At 32.4% G+C, this 27,121-nt stretch overlaps 1 protein-coding gene across 1 annotated transcript in view; it reads right to left on the bottom strand.

Moving 5' to 3' along the window:
* LOC118740349 (ras-related and estrogen-regulated growth inhibitor-like protein) overlaps window positions 1–27,121 on the bottom strand; it is a 47,652-nt gene that overhangs the window by 2,217 nt on the left and 18,314 nt on the right. The window contains exons 2-4 of the mRNA XM_036471847.1: window positions 22,690–22,770; window positions 6,594–6,751; window positions 5,826–5,981 (exon numbers count right to left, since the gene is read on the bottom strand). Coding sequence (XP_036327740.1) covers window positions 5,826–5,981; window positions 6,594–6,751; window positions 22,690–22,756 — 381 coding nt within the window. The 5' untranslated portion in view covers window positions 22,757–22,770. The remainder of the gene's footprint in view (window positions 1–5,825; window positions 5,982–6,593; window positions 6,752–22,689; window positions 22,771–27,121) is intronic.

Raw genomic sequence — 27,121 nt, forward strand, 5'->3', positions numbered from 1 at the left:
TAGTACCCGTATAAGACTAGTTGCGACTAATTAATGCCCTATTGTACCCGATTGAGAGTAATCTCAGAATACTCTCTTTAGAGATTAGTCGTACAATTTTTTGTAGGGGTGGTGTTGATGGATATTCAACATTTGAAAGCAAATTTATATGCCTGGGTGTAGCTGAGTGCGCAAAGATGCATGCCACAACTTGTTGATATCCAGAGATGGTCAGGGTTCGAATTAAGCTGCAGGCAACATGCAAATTAAATTTTTTTTTAGTTTTTGTCTTGATTATTCACTTCACTGATGCTTTTTCAGTACGAACGTGGTCATTTTAATATGCGCGTAATTGAATTGAATATTTACCAATATACAGTACTTTCGTTGACGTTTATAGTAAGATCAATTACGTTTCTATTTGATTTTAATATTTTTTTCCCTCAGTGTACATCTATACATAGCATTGTACGCGGTAATCTCAAAAATTACTGAATGGATTTTGACGAGATTTTCTCTAATATACTTCGTATCGACAGGAGAGTGACCGTTTTACTTAGAATTTTAATAGGGTTGCCACCTGTTTAAAAAAACTATAAAATCCGAATCGTTCGTTGGATTACAAAAGATTGGGTGTCAAATGAAAGGGATTGGCCTCTGGAAAATGTTTTTTTAATAGGGTTGCCACCTGTTAATAAAATTACTATATTCAATCATAGTAAGCATAGGCATCAGTTCTGCACCGTCACTGTCAAAAGAAAAGACTTAGCCTCTACATGTGCAACAATGTATTATCTTTCTGAGTAGGGTTGCCACCTATTAAAAAGTTAAAAGATTTTCGCCGTTCGTTGGATTACAAAATGAGATACCAAATGAAAGGGCCTAGCCTTCGCATGTACAAAAGCTTTCATTTTTTGAATTTTTTTTAAATTACTATCTTTTATACATAGTATAAAGGAAAGTCGAGATATTTTGACCACGCTACTCTCAAAAACTACTGAACGGAGTTATACGAGATTTTTTAAATATAATCTGTATCGATAGGAATATTATCTTTAGTACTTTAAATTCCTATAGGCTTGCCACATGTCTAAAAAATTATTAGATCCGCACTGTTCGTTGGATTACAAGAAATGAGAAGTCAATTAAAAGGCCTCGGCTTTTAGAAGTTCAATAATGTATTACTTTTTCAGTAGGGTTGTCACTTTTTGAAAATTATAAGATCTTCACCGTTTGTTGGACTAAAAACTGAGGTACCAAGTTAAAGGATATGGTCTCTGCAAGTGTAATAAGTTTTTATTTTTTGTTTGAGTGGTGTCGCTACCTATTTAAAAATTATGTATATATAATACACGAGGGAATTTTTTGTTAATGACATTAGATTTGCACAGTTCATTCAATTTAAAAAATGAGGTGTCGAAGGAAAAAGCTTGACCTTCCGATTTGCAGTAATGTTTTATTTTTCGAAGAGGGTTGCAACCTGTTTAAAAAAACTACTAGCCAAAAAGAAGAAATTGTGCACTGTAATTTGTAATCAAATTTTCGTGATTTGATGTTCGTTTTAATAATTTCAATTTATTTTTAGCAAAAATTTTAAAAACAGTAATTTTGTTTACTTGTCGGGCAATATTTTTTTCATAAGGATCCTTGGCTAAAAGCTTCTGTGGTCAAACTGTCCCTTCTTTGCTATTTAAAGTCAAAGAGTAAGCTCCTTCAATAGGGATTTCCAGCAGAAGTGATCAACGTCTGGCTATAAAGCGAATCGATGCTCAAATAATTAAAAAACTATAGGTCTGACGCAATTATTATCTGAGATTGAAATGTTTATAAAAAATATGGTGCTTTTTTAAAAATAACAATATTCGGATCCGATTCGGCTGGCAGCCAGGACTTTGAAAACAGAATTTTGTTCGGAATTTTCATTCCTGGAAAATAATAATTTATTTTCCATATCCACCTATTTAGCTCGTTATAAGCACCAATCTTTCAAATCTTTCAAACTCCGCCATAGCAAAATTAGTGTGAATTACAAAAACTAAAATCGAAAAACGCTGATGAAGTTACAGATTCATCAAATTCTGAAACAGCCAAAGTAATGAGAATGAAGAATTCTTTTTAAAAAGCTTAGAAAAACCTGACACTTCTGGTTTGGCTTGTAAGCGCTGTTAAAACAACGATCTCGGCATTAACTAGATTCTAATTTTTCCTTAAAAATACTTGACATCCTCATTCCCATCCGCATGTTAGCTGTTAGACATTCGCATCCGCGGATGTCTAAAATTCCACATTCGCAACATCCCTAGTATGTAAATATGAATATATATACATGTCTGAAGACAGAGAAAATAAATAAAAAGTCGGTTTGATAGAATACAATACATATTCGAATGTCGTTGAATTATTTTAAGATCTATTGCAAAATTTTGTACAAACAAGACTAAAAAGTTGAAAATAAATATAATAAAAAAAAACTTTTTAATATACCATGTAATTCGCTTTTTTTAATAGAAGTGCTTTGATGCTCTATATTTGCATACTTGAAAATTTTAAAAATTTTGAAAATTAACAAAATGGCAGAAATTTTTTTGAAAAATCAAATGACTAAATTTTCTCAAAAACATAATTTTTTATTTTCTTGAAACTTGATTACTAGATAAAAAATAGAACTTCTCCCAACAGGTGTGATGCCCGCTAAAACGCCTCGAAACAAAATGACAGAATTTTTTTGAAAGAACAAAACATTTGATATTCTCAAAATCATCATTTCTTCTTATAATAAAACTTTTATTTGAACTAAATACGTGTTTTGACTCCTGTTCGCTTTTGCGTACGAATACAGTTCTTATTATTTTTACCGAGTAACCACAAAAAAATTAAAAAAAAAAATATGGTTTTGCGAAAACCGAGTTCTTAGATTTTTCAAAAAGTTTCCGCCGTTTTGTTAATTTTCAAAGTTTTTCTAATTTTCAAACTCATAAAGAAAGAGCATGAAAATTACTACCAAAGAACGTGGATAATAAGGGAAAACTCGTTATAACTGTAGCGAAAGTGAGTAACAGGAGCATGCCTTTTCTTTGCTTATGCATTCATCCTGAAATATACTAGCCAGAAATGCGCTTGAACCATTTTGAAATATGAGTGTTTTTACTCTCTACAAAATAACTTACGCAACCTCACATACGCGGTTTTGCATTATCTTGATACGCGGTTTTGTACTTCAAACGACGATATGAATAATATATGGCGCTATATTACCTAAAATACTGAGTCTTCTTATTTCATCAAACCTATTGGAAAAAGTTGTCTTTTTTATCTAGTAACCAAAAACAAATTTTCAAGAAAATAAAAAATGATGTTTTTTTTAGAAAACCACCGTTTTGCTAATTTCCAAGATTTTTAAAATTTTCAAGTATCCAAATAGAGAGCATCAAAAACACTTCTGCAGTCAAAAAACCAAATTGAAAAATATTGATGTTTACCAAAACTAGAAAGATTTGAAAAAAATTGTTAGTCGTTTTTCTTTAAAACCACATTTTGCCCTAAAATTTTCAGATGCTCGCAACTCAGCGAATTTTTTTTTTCGCAAAACAAAAAAAATACGTGTCTCTTTATTTGCCATAAAAGACATGAAAAATCATATTAAACTTGATTTCGAATTTTGAACCCATTCCCCCTGCATGAATTGAAGTAGAATCAGCCATATATGAGATTAGAAAAAATATGAACTACCAAGTCGAGGATGCTCTATGTTTGGTCGTTTTACCGACTTCCGGTTTCGTTCGTTTCCGAGAACAGCATGTCTATGTTGTTAGTTTTCATGAATAATTCAACTCATGAGCGCTGTGGTTAACTAAATTTGCTTTGAAATAAGGGCTTCTAGTTTATCTAAGCTTTCGTTTTTATGGTTGCTAGAGCTGAGAGTTTGGTGGCCCTTAGTAATGTCTGCATAGCTAAAATTTTTGGTGAAAAGTTGTCCCTAAAATCTCGAGTTTATGTTGTCATTAGGTCTAGGTACATGCGAGTTGACTTATTGGAATAATGTTTTCGAACAGTATGACCGTGCTTGGCTAAATCGTCTTTAATATCTGTGATTGGCGTAGAAAAATGAATGTTTTTTACAACAATTTGATAGGGGTTTTTTCTTCTTTTAATTGATAGGTCTGAACGGAAATATTACTAGCATCTAGGTGATTGACTAGTTTTCTGTAGGTGTTGTCTATCTCTACGTCCTTTGTATGTAGATTTCTTTGCCAATTTCGTATAAATAAAATACAAAATGAGAAATAGCAGCACTTACAAATTTAGTTCAATGAAAAGATCATTGAAATGAACTAGTTCTTTAGTTAATTTAGTTTAAGAACTACCCAAGCCTTATATTGACCAAAAATTGGAAAGCTACATATCACTTCCCATTGTAAAATTTGAAAAAAAAAACTAACCTATTAGTTACGACAATTTAAACTGTATTAAATCTAAACTGAACGATATGTATGTATGTATTTGCATATGTAAATGCTACTTTTCAGATACATTCTAATATATTGTACATATGAGTATACTTAGGTCTTTTTTATGCGGTACATGCGTTCCTCAGAGAGCCGCATAAAAAAGTTCGTTACTTTCATACAAAAACAAGGGATGCGTTTCAGCATTTTCAAAAACCGCAAAAATTCAGATACTCCATGTAAAAAAAAAATCTAAAAAACCGCATAAAATACCAGTGAGGCAATATTAAGCAAAAAACAACTTATTTCTTCATTTCAACACTAATTATTCCATGTAAAACTGAACATTGATGAAAAAATAATATTGTATCTGTATTTTAACCAAAAACAAAAAAAAAATCAAAATAAATACATGAATTATGTAAGAATACAAAGAAAAAATTATTTATCAGAAGCATCATGATAAAAACATTACCAGGTAAATTCATTATCTCAATTCGTCGGCCATGATTTTTTTCTGACGTTTGCAAGCATTTTAAAATCATATAAAATTGAAAAAAAAAAATGAAGTTGCTCACAACCCTGCACACCATTTTTTCAGAGTATTCTGCATTGTAAATAAATTTTAAAGAATTCGTTAAGATTTAATTCGATTTTTTGCCGAATTTTCTAAAATGAAATAAATTACGCACACTTCCATTCCATTCTTTTACGAAATTTCGGAAGAAAATCTGTGAAACAACGAAAATAATGGTGCTATGTGAAGAATATCTTTCAGAATTTTTCTAGAATTTTCTTTATTTTTCGTACAGAAATTTCTTTACGAGTTCGTGTTAACCACTTCATATAATTTTCTTTGAAAATTCGTAAAAAATCGTTACAGAAATGAGATACTCCTAACGATTTCCTTAAGATTTCGGGAACTTTGGTTTGCAGGGAACTGTTGTTGTTTGAGATTGAAAATGAGAAAGTGTGTGTGAGATTGAGTTTTGAACTTTTAAATTATATTGCTGGCAAACGTCAGACTGTCTCTCAGTGGTTTTACCTTGTTATGTTTTTATCATGAGAAGCATTGTCTCTTACACACCGAAAAAAAGTAATAAAAACTCTCAAAAAAGAAAAATCGCTACAACGAAAAAATGGCTTGAAAAACCGCATAAATTCAAATCCTCATAAAAAAAGGCGCATAAAAAGGGACCTAAGTGTTGATACAAAAAATAGCATTTACATATCGTGTAAGAGCGCTTTAAGTACATATGAATATACATATGTAAATGTATATGTATATGTACATATGTACATAAGTATCAATGTAGTATATATGCACATACATATATAAAAGGCAGAGACAATTATGTTTTAATTTCTTAAGAACCAGATGCGTGAATTTCCCAAACTCACCTCTCGTAAATGATCCAAATCTGCTTTGTTGCCTATCAAATAAGCGGATGGACCATTTTGTAACGCCTTAATTTCGCCTAAACATTTACTGGCATAGCCAAAACTTTTACGCTCCGTTATATTGTAGACGACCATGCAAGCGTCTGCCCAGAGAACCTGCAAGTGAAATTTAATTAATCATCTTAAGTAAAAACAAATATTTTTCAATAAGTTAATATACTCGGATAAGCCGGTGAAATTGCGCAATCAAATAAATTTGAAAATAAAAAAGATAATTCAGTAACGTTCGAAATATTCCCGCTGATCTAATGAACCAAATAAGGCTGCGTTCGTATCCTTTTAATATTTTTTTTTAAGCCTAAAATACAATAGCGCAGTGGCAGTGACAGTTTTTAAAATCAGCTGTTACTGCCAATATTGGCAGTCACTGCCGCAGCAAACACAATATGGCGTTGTCAGTGACTGCTTTTTTTGACATTACCTGTTGTTTGTTTACATTTTTGTTGTGGCCTTTTAGGCTTCAGTGAAACAAACAAAAGTTGGCTGCGTCTTATTTACGTCAAATTCAACATGCGAAGTTTGCTGCGATGAAGGCAGTGACAGTGAGTTTAGAATTTAGGCTAAACTGAGCAGTACTGCCAGCTGCCACTGCTGTATTGTGAGTCGCTTCATTGGAAAAACTGCCACTGCCACTGCCACTGCGTTATTGTATTTTGGGATTTAAGCGTTAAATTTTCCTGTAAAAGATTTAATTACACATTTACTCACTTGCTCCATTGGAAAATCTTCTTCATTTCCGGCATAGACATCAACAATTTCCACTTCCGTCAGGCCAGCATCCAATGAGATCGTTTTATTATATAGTAGATCTGTGTTTGATCGGTATTCGCCAATAAAACGGCCTGTCAGATAACGCACTGTCAACGCTGTAAGATAAAATAAACAGAAACATCACAATTAATATTAAAATGCAGGCAGCACAGCGTTTAAAGAAAATGTCATCGATATTTCGTAATGCGAAATATAGTTTATTTTAACGTTGCGATATATCATTTATCATTTCAATATTTGTGCTTTTGTTGGAAGTAATGAAATTAAAATATGATGAAAAATAATTTTTATTTATATTTATTTTTAACTTAAGGTATTGCTTTTATGTTAGTGTGTGAGTTTCTTTTGTTTATACAACCTCTTTCAATTGAACAAATCAATGGACATACATACATACATACTTACGTACGTATATCTCGTCTCAGCTAAAATTTGTGCGACAAATCTCTAAAGAAAATATCCAGAGATTAGTCTCAATCGGGTACAATTGGGCGTTAATTAGCCGCAACTATTCGTATACGGGTATTATTGGAGATCAATTAGTCTCCGACTCAATTCCAACGGGTACACTTAAGGATTTAATGATATATAGGCACTTATGGCGTTTTCTTTTCTACCAAAAAATTTTGCCTTCTCAGTGCGCCCTGCGAAAAATTGTGCGACTAATCTCTAAGGAGAGTATTCCGAGATTACTCTCAATCAGATACAATTGGGCATTGATTAGCCACAACTAGTCTCATACGAGTATTATTGGAGATCAATTAGCCCCCGACTCATCTCTATCGGGTACTGTTAACGATTTAATGATATGTGCGTACTAGTCAAGGAAATTTTATTTGCGGCGTTGGCGCAGAGAGAGAGTATTCGCTTAACGAAACTGCGAATCCCGGTTCGAATCGCAGTTGGTGCAAGTTTTTATTTTTATTTTTTAATAGCGACTAGTCGCTTTTTATACAATTTGGGTATAAAAGGGGAACAACTACTCTCTTCTTAGGACATGCTCGAACAAAAGCGATTAGTTCGCTCCATATAAAGAGATAAAAAGTGGTATTAGTTGCATGTTCCTCTGCGATTGTTCCCGGAGTCATCCCGGATTAGTCGAATTTTATGCATGGAAAGGCATACTCGCACATAGATACAAACATACATACATATTAAGTTATGCATACGTCGTTTAAAGTACAAAACCGCGTATCAACAAAATCCAATACCGCGTATCACGATAATGCAAAACCGCGTATTTGAGGTTGTATAAATTATTTTCTAGAGAGTAAAAACACTCATATTTCAAAATGGTTCTATTTTTATAAAGCAATCGCATTTGTGGCTAGTATATTTCAGGACGAATGGATAAGGATTAAGCCAAGAGCTTTTTGGCAGCAAATGTCAGTTACGCGGTTTTGCAAAATGACGATACGTGGTTTTGTACTTTAAATGACGATACACATATAGAGAGGTTTTTGTTTTTCCTAAGTGTATTTTTGTTTAGTTTGGCATTTTTGGATTTACGAGCACATCACAAATAACGATAAATATGTACTAATGTTCGATCGTTCATCAAAAAGTCGGACAGTCGGATTGTTCCCCGACTAACACATACGTGATATAAACATATCAATATATATATATACGGAAAATGTTGGCCAGTTTAACGAATGATTGGCTGGCATATATTATTATGTGTGTACATACATATGTATGTATGCATTTTGTCAACAAGGCAGACGTTAATTAGCAACTCAGGGTAAAAAGACCATATATGTATGTGTGTATCTGTACGTAAACAAATTTAGCATAATATTTACGAAACATTTCGTGCCCAATGTGTTATTCCATTCATATTTATATCCTAAAGCTGAAGTTCCATAGCAGGTTTTTCAGACGTTGCGGCTTGAGGCGCTCAAGCCTGTAAAAGCATAAACAGACGGCAGCGTAGATCTGGATCAACTCGGGAATTAACTGCAGTTGATCCGGATTAAGTCCGAGTAGGGTTCGAACCATACTATCGATATTGAGTAAGCATCGATACTGAGGGTATAAAAATGAGTACTTTAATACTCGATACCTGATTTGATGATTTTACTCGATACTTTGCAAAGTACTCGTAGTATCGAAAACTTTTTAAAACACACGCTTTTTAAATTTTTTCTTCCACTGGCAACCCGATTTTCTTTGCTTATATGGAGTACTATCATAAAATTTTGTTCATCACTTAAAAAAAACTGAAATTTCGTGTAGTCTGTTGCATAACATGAACCAAATAAGTTAAAGTTTAATGGCCTTATTCATAAAAAATAAAGTATGTTTAAAAAGCTTAATAAAATGACGTTTTCTTACATATTTCAGTTTATAAACCTTTTTTATGAATAAGGCCATAAAAGTTTACGCATAGTTCATGAAAATGCAGAATTTTTAGAAAACTTTTGGGTATGCAGTTGTGTAAACTATTAAACTTTACGTGTATTATTATACTGAAATTGAATAGGGTACAAAAATGCATACCCAAAAAGTTTACAAAAATTCGTAATAAAATTTTAAATTCGTGAAAGTATATATATATATATATGTATGTATGTATGTACATTTAACGTTAAAATAAGTTCTGCAATGAAATAAAAGTCAAATATTTTAAGTTTCTATTGTTTTAATTTCAGGAAATAACTAGATATACCATTGAAGAATAAAATAATTTTAGTATTCCAAGCAACGTATTTCAATGAGTCCGATACTGATTAGTATCGATACTTTCTCCCTGATAATATTAGAGTATCGATACCATGAGCCCGATGCCAGAATGAGTACTCAGTATCGATACCAAAGTCTGAAATTTTGAATCCTAAGTCCGAGTTAATCCGGATCAACACTGCGGTCTGTTTAAGCTTTAAGGTGATTTAATGCAATTGTATAGAAGCTGCTCCAGAACAGAAGTCCGAAATGCCTGAAAGATGCCATCTTTCGAACTTGTTTCAGGCTTTTCAGGCGTCGTCTGACAGTTATTCATTCGAACAATGCCAAAATCGATAACACTTACCATATTTTAAAGGAATTTTACACAAAGTTTAGGCAATAAAATGCAGGCAAAAATTATTTATTGTTTGAATATTAATATGAAAAAGGGAATAGAAGTATTGAATCAATTAAAATTAAATGGTAAAAAAAGTATCACGTTTATCGAACTGTAATTGTATAGTCGATATCTCATTTGTCGGAAAACGCATCCCAGCACTTTTGGGTATTTTTCAATCGTTTGCTATTTCAATAAATAGATATTTTAAATTTTAAAGAGAAAATTCAAAGATTAGTGTATATAATGAGAATGTTTGCAAGTAAATATTTGCATGTGTAATGTAAAGAAACTTCAAGCGCGGAAAGTTTGTTGTGGAGTAGCTTGCATGAAAAGCCTGTAAAGCCTGAACGACTTCGAAAGCCGCAACGCCTGAAAAACCTGCTATGGAGTTTCTGCTGAAGTGTATTCTTAAGTTTCAATAAAGAATATACCCTTTAAAATACTGTGGTTTTCGTTTAATTAAAATCATGCAAGTATTTTGGTCTCCCTTTTATACTTGAATGAATTTCAAAGAACATATAAACATGGTTGGACATGCCCTCTACCACTCGGTAGGTTCTTGGTTCGATCCCTGGTTTGAGTAACTCCAAAAACGTGTTTTTCTAATAGCGGTCGCCCCTCGGTAGCCAATGGCTAACCCCCGAGTTTATTTCTGCCAGAGCGTCCAGATTTGGCGATTTCGCGCCAATTTGGAAATTGTTTTTGGATATTTCCGCGTAAAAGTTTAGGAAATCGCCATTGGCGATTTGTTCCCTTCAACTAAATTTTTTCCAATTATAAAAATATACAAAACTTAGTTTTCCACGATAATTCTACAGAAGAGGCTAATGAACTGCGTGATAAACTTGACTTAAGAAGCATATTAAAAGACTGTCAAAAATGTTTAATCACCCTAATCGAAGAGCCTTTGAAACTATTACCTAGTCAATTAAATACTTTTAAAAAAGCTTTGATTTTATCACCACAAAAGTGTGTGAATCACAAGAGGGCGAGTTTCAGGGACTTGCCAATTCACTATTTGACTTTGAAGAATTTTGGATAATTGCTTACGGAGTGAAAACCGCAACAGGCAATAAAATGTTTGGAAATATATGTAAGTAAATTCATATTATTATCCTTGCCGCACTCACATGTTTCGTTGAGCACGTTTTTTCCGTAATGAATTCAACAAAAACTAAGATTCCAAATAGGATGAGGTTGGAAAGCGTTAATTCAATAGTTCGAATGAAGTGTTATATGAAGGCTAATAGTTTCTGCTGCAAAACGTTTTCAATATCAAACAGTATGTTATCAAAGTTAAATAAAAAAAATATATGACAGCAACAGAAATGTAAATCATTCAGACACTATAGGTAATTTTGAAGAAATTGTGGAAATAGCTGATCTCGCCTTATTATAGGTTGTTATTTAGTTTTTAGCGCCGAGCTATTAAAAGCGATTAATTGTGCGATTAATAAATTAATATGAGTTATAATAAATTTAATAATTGCGCAGTCCTATTACAAAATGTGTTGAAACAAATATTTTTAAAAAGTCTGCTTATTTTTAAAGAAAATTGTTTGTACATCACTATTATATAAGTGATTTGTGTTATTTATTATTATCCTCTGAAGGTATTATATTCATTTTTGGTTCTAAAAACTATATTATAACAAGATCTCGCCTTTAAAATAAAAGATTTGTTAAATCGATCTTATGAATTTTATTTAAAAAATAATAATTGGCGATTTTTGGCGATTTATTTTTCAGAAATTGCGCTTTTTTTGTAAATAATCTGGACACCCTGTTTTCTGCCATGAAAAGAGCTTCTCATTAAAACCATTTGGCATTCGGCCCCTCCCTTTTGTGCGGCAACAGCACTAGCAAATAAGTATATGCAATTGTGCAATGCATTCATCCCACATGTTCACTATGAATATTGACATAAATTTAGATATTTTTCAATTCGGGTACTCAGTGTATTGAAGTGAACAATAAATATACGAGTAAGTTAATAAGTATATGTATAGTATATCGAAATTAGGAATATACATTTTTTTATATTCATAGGTACCAATGCTTCTCAAATATTGCAAATAAAGCGATTTTTTGCTAATTTGACGACGTTTTTCTCAAAATCTAAAGCTGATGGCAACTTTATACTTATAGATTCGTAATCAGCCCAAAAAAGGCTATCGAAAACAGCTTTAACATTTTAGGAAACAAAATTTTTTAAAATATTTGTTGGCCTGTGTAATATTTGAATTAGTAAAAGTTACCATAGAAAAAAAGCGCCCGACGGATTTTGCTATCTTTTTTTGGAAAATGTTCAGTGAGGTCCCCCGAAATAGTAGCAATAGGAATTGGCGAAGGGAAGCAACTTGAGGGTTGAAATTGTTTCCAGGGTACCGTGTATGGTAAAATTGCGTTCTTAATTTTTCTCTCTGATGCCAGGCTTTTTTTAAAAGAACTTTGAAATTTGAAAGATATGAGTAATTTAAAAAATAATTTAAAAATTGCAGTGCAATATACTTAAAACAACCAGTATGAGTATCAAATGAAAGAGTAGATTATGTAGAGTTAAAACACATTACATTTTTTGGTGCGTAAGGGAGGGTAGATATTGAAAATACACTTTTATAATTTTATCCTCGAATATCCTTGACATTTTTCAATTCTTATTTCTGGAAAAATTATGTGTTAAGGACTAACTTTATGAGCTTAAAAAAATAAAATAGATTCAAAGGACATTTTCAATTCCTATTTGTCCTTGTGCACCCAAAAAAAAAATATTTCATTTGGTACCCATACTTTTGTTTTACATTGCACTACATTTTTTAAATAAATTTTGGAATTCACCATATCTTTGCAATTATAACGAGCCCTAACCGGCAAAATAACATAAGAAACATTTTTTTTTAAAATTTTCGTTTTGATGCAGAAATGCATCTGATACTCTAGGAATATTTCTGCATCAAAAAGAAAATTTTGAAAAAAATGCCGCTAACGTTATTTTGGCGGTTAAGGCTCGATAAAGTCTTTTACAAGAAATCATGACGCCAGAGAAATGCCCATTTATATACAGTTAATTATGTGTAATATGAGGTAGACTTTTATAAAAAAAATTTAAATTTTGGATAAACAAAAGGAATATAGACAAAACTGGTCGAATTAAGGCGCTTCTTTTATTTCTGCCACCAGTATTATGAACTTCTTTCAACCAGAAAATGTTTTTATTTAATTTTTTTTTGCATCGAGCTTTTTTCGACGTACCATAAATTACTTTATCAGATATGTACACACTAAAGTATTATTAAATGCATATAAATTTAATTACTGTCTTTCGTTATGTTACTTATGAAATAATTTTAACTTTAAATTAAAAGTACGTTTCAAACCCATTTACTTATTATTTATTATATGGTAGAACTTCTCACACCATATTGATGCAATTTTTTCATGTTAAGTCGTTGAAAAATAATAAATATCTAAATCCCAGGGCTGATCCCGGGATCCCGGGATTTAACCAACGCCATCCCGAAAATACCGGGATCGTAAAAATCGAAAAAAATAACATCCCTACTGCTCATTCGCCCTGTAGTTACTCATACGCCCTGTCGCATTCATACAGGTGAAGCTAACAAATGTAGAAATATGCAGTAAATACATATGTACATACATACGTATAAATGTACGCATGTATGTATATCCAGTGGAGTAAACTTTTAAATTTTCATTAAATGAAGCTATCCCAAATTGATATATTGTATTTGTCGACTTGAAACACATACATGTGTACATACATATATACGCACATTCGTACATATGTACATACAAAGATATAATTATTTATTTATTTCAGTCTACAGAATTTTTTTTTGACAAGACTAATTATAATTCAAGCTCTTCGCACTCAAGCACAAGTGCTACTGATGCCAAATACTAAAATCTGAGTCAGATTGCGGTCGCATCGCAAGATTTTTATTTTTTTTGACGTGGTCTAATGTACATACGGGGGTGGTCCCAGAAGTACCCGGCCTAACCTAGAGATGGTAGTAGTTGTTTGAACAATATCACTGCATTAAGAAGTACACAATCTATAAAGCATATTTTTTAAGTTTGAAGACGCCACGCTGTTTAGTATTTGCTTGGTGTACGTTTTCAGTGAATTTTGAAAGGCCTCAGCCGATCCAATGTAAAAGCTGAAACAGATTCTACTTTGGGCGAGTCTGCTCCTTCGTTTACAACAGTAAAATATTGGGTAGCAGAGTTTAAACGAGGCCGTACGAGCTGCCAAGACGAGCATCGCAGTGGTCGACCAAATGAGGTGACAACTCCAGAAATGGTGAAGAAAATCCACAAAGCGTTAATGGATGATCGTCGGATGAAAGTGCGCGAGGTAGAATATATAGTAGGAATTTCAAAAAGTTCGGTACATCGCAATTATCTGAAGATTTGGAATTTAGAAAGCTGTGTGCAAGATGGGTGCCGCGTTTGGTCAAGCTCGATCAAAAACAGTGTCGTGAAGAGGTTTCAATTGAGTGTTCACCGAATTAATGAATTAATGTTTGATCGCCAGATTTAGCCCCCTCGGAATATTTTCTGTTCCCAACTTCAAAAAATGTCTCCGTGGTCAAAGATTTTCGAACGATGAAGAAATGATGTCGGCAGTTAATAGCTGTTTTGAGGATCAAGACAGTTCTTATTATAAAAAGTGTATCGAACTTATTGACCATCGCTGGGAAAAGTGTATAGAGCTGACAGGAGATTATGTTGAAAAATAAATATACCTTTCACAAAAGTTTTGTGTTTCCTTTGTTAGGTCAGGTACTTCTGGGACCACCCCGTAAGTAAATTAATTTTTTGATTGTTGATAATGGTAAGAAGAAAAACTGCCAACAAATCTTTTTACTGCTTGTGATCGATGCAGAAAGTTAGGCTTATTACATACACTACAATTCGTATGGGGTTTCTTCTCGCGCTTAGGAGGGCAAAGTTAGGCATTGCATATACATACTATTTAGCGTGTGTTGTTGTGCTATTGCACGGATAGAAAAACTTTACAATACGTGCAATTCGTACACTGTGAAGGGGTTTCGCAAAACATAGAGCATCGCCATAATGGTTCATAATATGACCCAAGTGTAAAATGCGCATAGTGTTGCATTTAAACGTTCACCATATAAATATCCAAACAGAAAATAATTGAAAATATTTTTGAAAACATATTTAACTTAAGACACTACTTCTTTTAAATGTAATTTTGGGTCATGAAATGACCCCAACATAGTATTAGGGTTACTTTATAAAAAGGATTAAAGGAAAGGAAAGCTGAAACAATTGATAATCGAAATTATTTTCCACAATTAATTTAACGGATTACCGATTTTCTGCCTTTCCTCCAGCTTAAAGGAAGAAGTTATTTTTTTTTAAACTATTTGGTAGATTTCATTACTTATCGCCGTTCTTTTTATGAGTCCAAGCGTCCCCAGTATTATCGACAATATTCAGTTCAACTGCTACTTATAGGCATGGGTAACACTGCGCTGCACGGCGCATTTGCGTTAACACCGTGGCCGGAGTTGCCGCGCCAACACATGATACAAACACACATACGCCCTAATTCTTTGTTTTTGCTTTTGGGTGGTGAGAAAGCCAGAAACTTATTTATCTTGGAAAATTTAAAGCTTTACTGAAGAAAGATGGTATTTACTACATTCCTAGAAGCTAAATTCGGTTGGCGGTACAAGCGTTGCTTAGCGAAAATTAAAGAAATAATAGACATGACACCACTGTGTTGTGTATGACACTGTATGACGATGGGTACTGTGGTGAAAGTCAGATGGCGCCGTGTTCAAATCAGCACAATGCTCTATTGCGCTGAGTTAGTGCGCTGACACCACAGGTGGCGCCGGCGTTATTGGGCTAGCGCCAAAAAAAAAAATGCGCTATCACCCATGTCTAGTTACTTATTTTAAAAAGTATTAATTCCCGAATCCCAATAATTTATTACGCTTATATGGGCAAATCTAAATAACAGGTAACCTTTGAGTTATTTTGCTTTATTTTCACTGTTGTAAACTATACCAAGCTGGTTGTTTTTGGATATAATTCCTTGACGTATACTTAAAGCCTCAAAAAAAATGTGGATCAGTTTGCTGCATAACTTTTGAATTATAGGTGTAGGCGCAAGTTTAAGTGTCAAGTGTCAAGGGCAACAGCGCGCTAGGTTAAGGGCAAGTGTCTGTCAGATGAGATGGGTTGCCTTTACATGTCACATGGTAAACAAACATGGTAGGTTTAACAAAAAGGAAAAAAGTGGGTACATTTATCTATTGAAAATTGGTTGAAATGAACCTTTAAACCTTAGGGAAGGTGTTCGGTTTTCGGTTCGGATCAAATATTTGTGGAAAATTTCGGTTCGGTTAAGGGTTCAGTTAATTAATAGAAAAAAGCGGGTTTCCGGTTCAAAACCGGTTCGGTTCACGTCCCTGCTTTTAATTATGCTCCTTCTTGTAGTTAGAATACTTCAAGCGTGGTATCAAATCAAATTTTTTTCGAGAAAGGTTCTGATAGTTGCTCTTACTTAATAGGAGCCTTCTAAATTCAATGGCTTACCCAGTTTTACCCGATTGGCTTCACTTTTGGAGATAGCGGTACTTGAAACTTTGCTTAAATTTTAACTATTATGTAAAAAACTCCCTCAGTTTTGATGATATTTTACTAAAATTTAGCACACGCGTGTATTTTGATATTTCCTTCATTATCTCTTAAAATCATCGAAATCGGCTCACTCTAACATCCAGCTCCCATTCGACTGATTATTCAGAGACTTTTTTTGCGTTATAACTAATCCAATTAAGCAGGTAAAAATTTAGTATAGGTTCACTTTAACATATAGCACGCATACAATTTATTATTCAGATATGAACTTAGAGTTATAGCGCAAAAACACATATCTGAGTAATCAGTGAACCCATTTCGATAATTTTAAATAATTAAGGTAATATTAAAAACCCGTTATGTGCAAAATTTTAGTAAAATTACTTCAAAACTGAGGGAGTTATTTATAAAATAGTTAAAATTTAATCAAATTTTCAAGTGCCGTTGTCTCGAAAACCGGAGCCAATCTGGTAAAACGGGGTATGCCAATGAATTTAGAACGTCCCAATTAAGAGAGCTCAACTTTCAAAATCTTTGCTCAAAATTTCCTCCTGTAACAGCGTAATGTGAACCCAGCTTATTCGATTGTTTTCTATTTCATGTTTATTCCTCGTCTAACTTTTGAAACACTTGATGAAAATGAACTACACTTATAATAATCGATTTATTAAGAGATTACGAATAAAATTATATATAAAAGATATGTGTGCTCACTAATTTAAAAATTAAAATTCTTTTTTGGAAAGTCTACCTATTTTTTAGATTTGCCCATACATATACTCTTATACCAAAATTCAAAGCCATATCTTAAGCAATGCGAGATTTAGTGGTATCCTTAGAACAAAATTGGTGGAAGAGCTTTCTATGGAAATTTAAAAGGTTTTTTTTTGCTTCTAATGTAAAATTAAAAAAATGTCAAATAGTGCATTTTACATTTATTGTGTATGTACATATATATTTATATTTTTCCAATATTTCCACTCAAGTGGGGTGAGCTTAAAATAGTTTACATATGTACATACTTTTCATAAATATTATAAAAAGAAACACTTTTGCGACACTATTCAACTGTAATCGGCAACTTTTGTTATGTTCAAAGTTACGCAAATACTCGTTTACAGTCATATTATGTTGGTAAAAAGCTTTGCAACGATTGTCCAGGTATAAATAAATATGTACATATGGATATGATACAACGGATAAGTTCGGTTGAATAAACACTACCAACAATAAGAAAGAAAACAAAGAAAATTGTTATGTTGATTCGCTGTTATTCCTGTGTTAGCTGTGTGCATGCATGCATGTTCCTTTGAAAATGATTGTTTATACAATATCATTGACATTGATTCCATCAGGCATTGGAAAGGAATCCACGGGCAAGGCAATCATGCAATATTTACCCATACGTTAGATATGCGACCGCGGTTACAGGCAGCAAGATGCTTTGAGCTTGTTGTACCTTATTATATGACTTCAATACTAAGAAAAATGGTAATACCTACTACCTTCAATGGCCACACAGTCATTTTCTATGCCATAACTAAATGTAATATTGAAACAGATATTTTCCACAGAAAACAGAAAAAGTCTACTTGTTGCCACTTCTAACATTGGCTTAAGTGTGTGTAAGTTGGGGAAAAATCCCAGCAAACATTTGGAGTCATAAATTAGTCTTTAAGGAGTCCCACTTCGGAGACTTTACGCTCATAATGAGTTCATTTAAGAGTCCGATATAAGGGTGTTTCCCTTCCACGGAAGGCCGACATATATGAGCTCAAAATCATACATTAAATGAGCCTCAATGAGCCATATTGGACTCTTATTAGCCTCATATACGGCTCATATTGGACTTTTTTTAAAACAATTTTTGGCCTCATATATGAGTCATTTCAGACTCTTATCGGCCCCATAAATTACTACATTCGGACTCTTAACTTAGGTTGCTCTTTGAGTCTTATTGAACGCACTATATTTGCAAAGGCATTCACCAAAAATTTCTTCCAAATAACATACGTACTTACGTGCATATACACATTCCAACACGCATTTAATAGCAACAGCTGCACTTAAATTTTGTTAATTTTTTGTTTTCTGATTATTTTCAATTTCTGTATAAACAAGTTTAGATATAAATGTCGAACCTTTATTGTTTTTATATTGGCACAAAGTGCTGGCTCATAACTTGGATCATATATGACTCCTAAAAGATTCATATAAGAGTCACACATTTTTAGTTTTTAAAGCTTTTCTCCTCCTCCTCATTTTGGACTCAAATGCTCTGAGCGCTCAGAATATGGATGGGGGGGGGATGTTGCTGAAAAAAATTATTTGTATGCATGTAGGTACCCCGCAAACATATTCTGAGCGTTCAGAATATATGAGTCCGAAAGGAGTCCTAGGTAGGTAAGAAATATGAGTTTCAAAAACAAAAATATTTTTTACTTTTATATGAATCTTTTAGGAGTCATATATGATCCAAGTTATGAGCCAGCACTTTGTTTCAATATAAAAACAATAAAGACTCGAAATTTATGTATATCTAAACTTGTTTACACAAATATGAAAAATAATTAGGAAACACACAAAATTTAGCTGCAGCAGCTGCTATTACATGAATGTTGCAATACACATATATATATGTATTCGCAGAGGTATGTATATATGGAACAGTATTTGAAATGAATGCCCTTGCAAACATGGCTCTAAAGTAAGTTCAATAAGAGTCGAATAATAAGGCCAATAAAAATCACAGAACAGCAAAAAATAAGACTCCGAAAGTAGGCATTATGAGGCCAATAAGAGTCGGTTAAGAGCCTCAAAAAGAGTTCAAAATGAGCCGTATATGAGGCCAATAAGAGTTCAATATGAGGCTCATTTGATGTATGAATTTAAGCTCATGTAAGTAGACCTTTGCAGGAAGGGAAACACCCTCTTTTCGGATTTTGAAATGAGCTCATTATGAGCATAAAGGCTCCGAAATGGGACTCCTTAAAGACTAATTTATAACCCCAAATGGTTGCTGGGATTGTGTACCAGTATTTGCATACAAACTTAAATATTTTTTTGACCGTTAATGCGCGAAGTCAAGGATAAAGACGTAGCGATTGGCAAGTCTTTTAAAATAAATGTTTAGATCTGCGCACTCGATATTGAAAAGTGTTTGGCTGCTTTTTACTGTCCGCTGCTTTTTATTGTTAAATGCATATACATACATAAGTATGTATACGATTCGACATTAACAATTTGCAATAGGATTGATTGAGATGTTTAAGTATTTTCATCCGCTTTGATTTCATCAAATTATTCGAAAACAAGGTTTTTGGGCAAGTTCGTTGACACTTAACGCGAGGAATTTCAATTTAGGGTTAATTTTCATGTCTATATACCCTGCGGCAAAACAGTCTGGTAAAGCGCTAGTTCCGCCCTACAAATTTCAGAACTGTCTCTGAACTACTGCAAAAGGGATGCAGAGCTGGACGGTTGAAACTCATATGTTGCTAGTTGCGCTGTCATCAATGTTATGCTGGTCATGCGAAAGCTGACAAAAGATGCACAAATGTACTATACTATATTCTTTCGATTTTTTTAGACCCTAAAACTAATAGCAAAATATAACCATAAAATTTGGTTAAGTTACACTTAACAGCAAAAGTCTGCGTACGCCATTTATTTTTTAAATATTCACAAAATATTGAGAGTTAAAATTTGTTTGTTATTATTTTATAAAAAAAATTGATCATGCTTAAAACAAAATCATATAAACCGTGTTTTCAAGCTTTATGCAAAACAAAGGAAAATTTAACGATTTGTCATCAAAATTTTCGACTTTTTAATCAGATTTAAAAAAAAGATAAACAAAAGTGCGTAGTTATGCAATGATTTTTTTTTGTAATTTCCAATGTTTTGCATTTTAAATATTTTTCGTGAAGTATGTCTCATATTCCATGAACAATTTAAATTCAAATTCCTAACAGTGCTGCAAACTTGATAGAACTCTAAAGCTGTCTTCAAATTTCAACTTTTTAATCAGAGTTTTTTTTTTATAGATATTTCAGGTATTCAGTTTTGTAGCCCATCAAATTTTAGTGTAGTAAAGAGTAACCTTGCATCTTGAACGAAAATATTTAAATAGGAGAATACCTTCAAAAGCGTGGGCTATAGGAATGCATACTTACCACTCCGGTTTGAAAATGTTGACGTTTTTTAACAGCTTCCCGAATTCTACTAAATTTCCAACCCAGTTAGAAACGTGAATTTATATGTTTATGTTATAATACTTATGAGCCATCCTTGAATAAAAAAATTTACGAAAAATATTTAAAAAAAGATTACGAAAAATATTCAGCATGAAAACCATTGTAAATATTCAAAATTCTATGTATTCTTATTAGATGCCGGACAGTATATGTATTACATTTCAATAAATTTAATACAATTTAACGCTGAATTATCACAAATAAGCATTCAATATATCACCGTTTTTCTCATTTTATCACACGACTTGGTTTAGACTTTTAATTATAGGAAGCACAGAAAAACCCTTTATACGTAACAAATATAAATTATTTTTAAGAATAACGGTTTTAGAAAATGAAGGAATAACTGAAGCGCAGTTTGCCTCAAAAAGTAAGTTAGTTCAAAACAAATAGCTCAATAATCATGAAACGAAGAATTTTTTATTTACAAAATTTTATGCGTGCTTATTAACAGTATTTAAAGAAAAGGCTCTATACTGTACTTCTTAGAACCTGCTCAAAACTAACCACATTTGTTCTAGCCCGGAGATGACCCTTTTTGAACTATCTAGGAACTGTTGTTATATGAACTGTCTTAGAACCATCTAAGCCAAAGTCAGCTCAGAACAAGTTCAAAAGTTCTGCAGAGGGCGACAATTGCCACTTCGTAGGACATCGCCATGTTAAAAAAGACAGTTGAAAGCATTGAGTTGGGATAGACGAAGAACCAGTACTGTCCCTTTTCAGGCTAGCTCAGCGCAAGTTCGGAACCAGTTTGATTTGGTGCAGGGTACATATGTACATATGTATGTACATTAGACTGCATCACCAAAAAAAGTTGCGGTTTTTCCGCCGGGATTACAAAATTTATTATATTTTAAGACGTCCACCAAAATATTTCGGAAAAATATTAAGATTTAAGCGAGCTGGACCGATTTAAAAATACCTCTAAAGAACTTTTTGAAAAAGATCCCCTCAGATGACAAATTAGATTAAGCTTAAAAGATCTGCATAAAAATATTTAAAAATATTTTCAACGGAATCGTAAGAATGAGATTTTTGATGCTGTTTTTTTACTTTTCTCAAAAATTGTTTTAGTAAAAACTTGAATATTTGGGCCAAAACTATTCTGAATTAGAATTATGGGATCTCAGTAGAAAGGTATTTTCATACTGTTTTTATTTCTGGCCCAAAAAACCTCATTCGTGTCCCATCTTGTTTTTTTCGAATACCAACACATCTTAATTCAACTTTGAATGACGTTCGTTCATCCTACCTTTCTCTTCCATCCTTTGAATGAGTTTATTAGCAAAGAAAGGGTGAGAAAATACCTTTCCAATGACACCTCTTAAGCCTAAATCGGAAGAGTTTAGGTTCAGTTATTCAAGTTTTTCCTCTACCAATCTTTGAAAAAAAGTTAAAAAACAGCATCAAAAATTTTTTTTAAATATTTTTATGCAAATATTTTAAGCTTAAACCGTTTTGTCATTTGAGGGGATTTTTTCAAAAAAAATCTTTAAGAAACTATTTTTATTCATAAAAAACTCCATTTTTGGAGGTATTTTCAAATCGGTCCAGCTCACTTAAATCTTAATATTTTTCCGATCACACTTGCCTGATTATCAGGTTATCTGGTTAAAAATTATTCTTCTGTAGTGTATCTTATTGTTGTAAACTGAATTAAAAATATAACCACATAACCAGATAACCAGACAAATGTGAACAACCACAATGTATTTAGATACTTTGTTATATAAATTTTTACTATGCCTTCAATAAAAACCGTAAACTTATAAAATTCACTCGTATAATTTAATTCGGTGACGAATGCATTTTTAGAATGACGCAAAAAGATGAAGAATTTACTCTAGAGTTATTTACGGTATTTTGAGTTGTTTACGATTTATAAATTAAGGATTTAATACCAACTTTTCATACTTTACCGGCAGTTGTGACGATTTCTTGACATTGACTCTAAAGTTCAAGTGTTCTGTATGACTGATTACAGAATCTTTGCCTTTGTTTAACTCTGAATTCATTTCGGTATTTAAATAATTAACTATGTAAAAAAGCCTTATGAATTACGCACCTGATTTTCCCACATCCGCATTTCCAATTACTGCGATGCGCACACGTGGTAGATCTTCTGCTCTCATCTTGGTTTTTCTAACTGAAATCACAAAGAAAGAAATTAGTGTACCGGTAATACGATTATATATGTATGTATGTGCATACATTGTTCAGAAATAACTTTTAAAAGCGAAAAAAATCAGATTAAATCAGATGCCTTTATGTGCATTCATGGCGAAGGGATATGTTAACAAATACAATATGCACATATGTATATACGTACATACGTACTTAAATACATAACTTTATAAATTCGTACATAAAAACAAATGCATTTATGTACCATGATGTAACGATGTGAAAAGAAGATGTACATACTACATACATACATATATATATATAATCAGACTCCTGACTGATAAATGGTCAGCGCTGTATTTCCCTAGCTACATACAAAATAAACATGCGTGTACGTTGTGCAAAATCACCAGCACTTTGAAATGCTTATATATCAAGTTTAAAATAAAGAGATATATGATTACGCAAATACATAGTACGAGTATGACGAGATGTTATCGTTGTTCATTATCTTTTTATATGTACATACTTATACTCTATCTACGTGTTTTCGTGACTTCTTAAGAACCAAGTTGACTTCGTTGGCGTATGCAAGAGATGGGGCTTGTAAACAGCTAAGGGATAGTCTGATACTTGTTGCTTATGGCAACGACTAAGGAATTTAGAAGGAATTTTTATAGCGTTATTATTGTTTGTTTACTTACTTATGTACATAAATGTGTTTGTAGATATGTGAAAATAGATGCACACCCTGTAGAAATGCAAAATGTTTGCGAACATGACATAACTAAAGCAAATGGAATCTGAGTAAGCATGTATCTATGTATGTATGTACATATGTTCTACGAATGAAGATTATAAAAAACTTCTAGTTGTTAAAAATGCAAGTCGGAATCAACTTTTCTTTATGCTCTCATTTTTTAATTAAACAGATTTAAACGACGACCGCGATAGCGAAATGGTTGATAGGCCAATTCGAATACTTAGTTGTTGAGTAAAAACATAAATAGACGGCAGCGTTGATCCGGATCAACTCGGGAATTAACTGCAGTTGATCCGGATTAAGTCCGGATCAACGCTGCCGTCTGTTTAAGCTTTAAGATACTGCCGGAAAGTATAACTACTACAACTGTTACTTTTTTATAGACTATAACCTTTGCCCTCCATCAAAATTTATAACAGCTAAAATAAAATAACTAACCGAGATTATACTATTAAGTGGACATGTACAATCAAAAAGTAACTGAAACTGACAGTTTTATTTTTCAATGGTAGCTTATTTTCATTTCGTTTTAAGTGTATTTTCAAAAATTCCTAACTTCTTTATGCTTTGAGACTTCCTAATGGACATTTTTTTTGGGAGATTTGGAATTCTATGGATAAATTTCTTCTTTGTAATTCTGCGTTAGGTACTATGGGCCACCAACCCCCATCTTATATTAGATGCTTGATTTTTCCTGAGACATGACGTCCTGCCACGCGGTGTACACTAAGGATAAATATGTACTACATACATGAGGATTTCATGGCACAACATGCGATTCATGTTTTTTCGATAACATTGAAAATTGCCGTTTGTCAAGTTGAGTGCAGTATAAAAACATATAGTTAAATTATATATTGTACATACATATATGTAGATGAGATTAATGGATATGGCAACCATCTTTTCTTCATGTTGCTTAAAACGAAAACAATGAATGGCTCATAAAGCCCTGTATGCAGCTCTCAAGAAAACGGTGAAGAAAAAATTGCCATTATTTCGTGTGTGTGTCCAAGGAATTTTGACATTTTTGATACTTCACAGCCTGTTGCCTCACTCTTTCCTCAAGAAATAATGGAACGGGCATATATTTCTGTTGCAAACCTGGGTTGCCTTGTGCTCTTTTTTCACAAAAAAACTTTAGAAAACCGTAGTAGAAAGCGTAGTAAATTTCTTAAGAACTGCGTACTGCCTTAAGGAAATTTGACTCAAGAAAATTTCTTAGCCATTTCTTGTACGTCATTTTATATGGAGTTTTTGCTTTTCTTGAGAGCTGCATACAGGCCTTAAATTTGAAAATTTGCTTCAAGGAATTGCAAACAAAAAAAATTCCGTCATATAAACATACATAATTATGCAAATAGATACATAAGTTCATATAGACACAATACAGACGTACACATATAAATGTTGTAAGTCTTGTTAACATTTTCCAAATATGTATGTATAGTAGTAGTTTTATTCATTCGGAATATTTGTGTAAAGCCCACATGTGGACTTTAGAAACGCATGTATGACATGCATATACGAAATGTGTTTTTGAATTTACACACAAGAATACATATATTTATGTATATGTAAGTATGTACATACATATATATTTACATCCAATATGTAGGTATATACTTGAACAATTAAGATATAGATACATATGTGCCTACATAATTGTTTTGTTTTGAAAATGCGAAGTTCTTGAACACAAAATATTTAAAATAAAAATACATTTGCGGTTTACTTAGTTGCGCATATTCATATGTGCAATGCAAACGATTCGGCGTTTATGGAGACTCAATAAGAGACATAGACATTTATACAAATACATATGTATATTAGACTGCATCACTCCCAATACAAAAAAAAAATCGGTACTATTTTTCCATTGTAATTATAAAATCTATTATATTTTAAGACGTCCACAAAAATATTTTGAAAAAATAAGATTTAAGTGAGCTGGACCAATTTCTAAATACCTCCAAAAATGGAGTTTTTTATGAATAAAAATAGTTTCTTAAAGATTTTTTTTTTAAAAAATCCCATCAAATGACAAAACGGTTTAAGCTTAAAATATTAAAACAAATTAAAAAAAAAAGAAATTAACGGAATCGTATGATGAGATTTTTGATGCTGTTTTTTAACTTTTTTCAAAGATTAGTATAGGATAAACTTGAATAACTGAACCTAAACTCTTCCGATTTAGACATGAGAGATGTCATTGGTAAGGTATTTTCTCACCCTTTTTATTTCTTTGCTAATAAACTCATTCAAAGGATGGAAGAGAAAGGTAGGATGAACGAATGTCATTCAAAGTTGAATTAAGATGTGTTGGTATTCGAAAAAATAAAATGGGACACGAATGACATTTTTTTGGCCAGAAATAAAAACAGTGTGAAAATACCTTTCTACTGAGATCCCATATGTCTAAATCAGACAATTTTTGAAACAGTTATTCAAGTTTTTCGTAAACCAATCTTTAAAAGAAGTAAACAACCGCTTCAAAAATCTCATTCTTACGATTCTGTTGAAAAGATTTTCAAATATTTTTATGCAGATTTTTTAAGCTTAATCTAATTTGTCATCTGAGGGGACTTTTTTCAAAAAGTTCTTTAAGAAACTATTTTCATTCATAAAAAGCTCCATTTTGGGAGGTATTTTCAAATCGGTCCAGCTCACTTAAATCTTAATATTTTTCCCTAATATTTAGGTGAACGTCTTAAAATATTATAAATTTTGTGATTCCGGCGGAAAACCCGCAACTTTTTTTTGATGATGCAGTCTAATGTATGAATATACATTCACCAAAAAAAAGTTGCGAGTTTTCCGCCAGGATTAAAGAATTTATTATATTTTAAGACGTCCACCAAAATGTTTCGGAAAAATATTAAGATTTAAGCGAGCTGGACCGATTTGAAAATACATTCAAAAATGGAGTTTTTTTATGAATAAAAATAGTTTCTTAAAGAACTTTTTGAAAAAAGTCCCCTCAGATGACAAAAGAGATTAGGCTTAAAAAATCTGCATAAAAATATTTAAAAAGCTTTTCAACGGAATCGTAATAATGAGATTTTTGATGCTGTTTTTTTACTCTTTAAATATTGATTTACGAAAAACTTAAATAACTGGGCCAAAACTATTCTGATTTAGACTTATGGGATCTCGGTAGAAAGTTATTTTCCCACTATTTTTATTTGTGTTCAAAAAAGTCATTCGTGTCCCATTTTTTTTTTTTTACAAATACCAACACATCAAGGTTCAACTTTGAATGATGTTCGTTCATCCTACCTTTCTCTTTCATCCTTTGAATGTGCTTATTAGCAAAGAAATAAAAAGGGTTAGAATATACCTTTCCAATGATGCCTCAAAAGTCTAAATCGGAAGTGTTTAAGTTCAGTTATTCAAGCTTTTCTTATACCTATCTTTGAAAAAAGTTAAAAAACAGCATCAAAAATTTCATTATTACGATTCCGTTAAAATTTTTTTTAAATATTTTTATGTACATTTTTTAAGCTTAAACCGCTTTGTCATTTGAGGGGATTTTTTCAAGAAACACCTTTAAGAAACTATTTCTATTCATAAAAAACTCCATTTTTGGAGGTATTATCAAATCGGTCCA

This window comes from Rhagoletis pomonella, unplaced genomic scaffold (assembly GCF_013731165.1).
Source record: "Rhagoletis pomonella isolate Grant_MI unplaced genomic scaffold, Rhpom_1.0 Rhpom_scaffold_00006, whole genome shotgun sequence".
NCBI classification, from domain to species: domain Eukaryota; kingdom Metazoa; phylum Arthropoda; class Insecta; order Diptera; family Tephritidae; genus Rhagoletis; species Rhagoletis pomonella.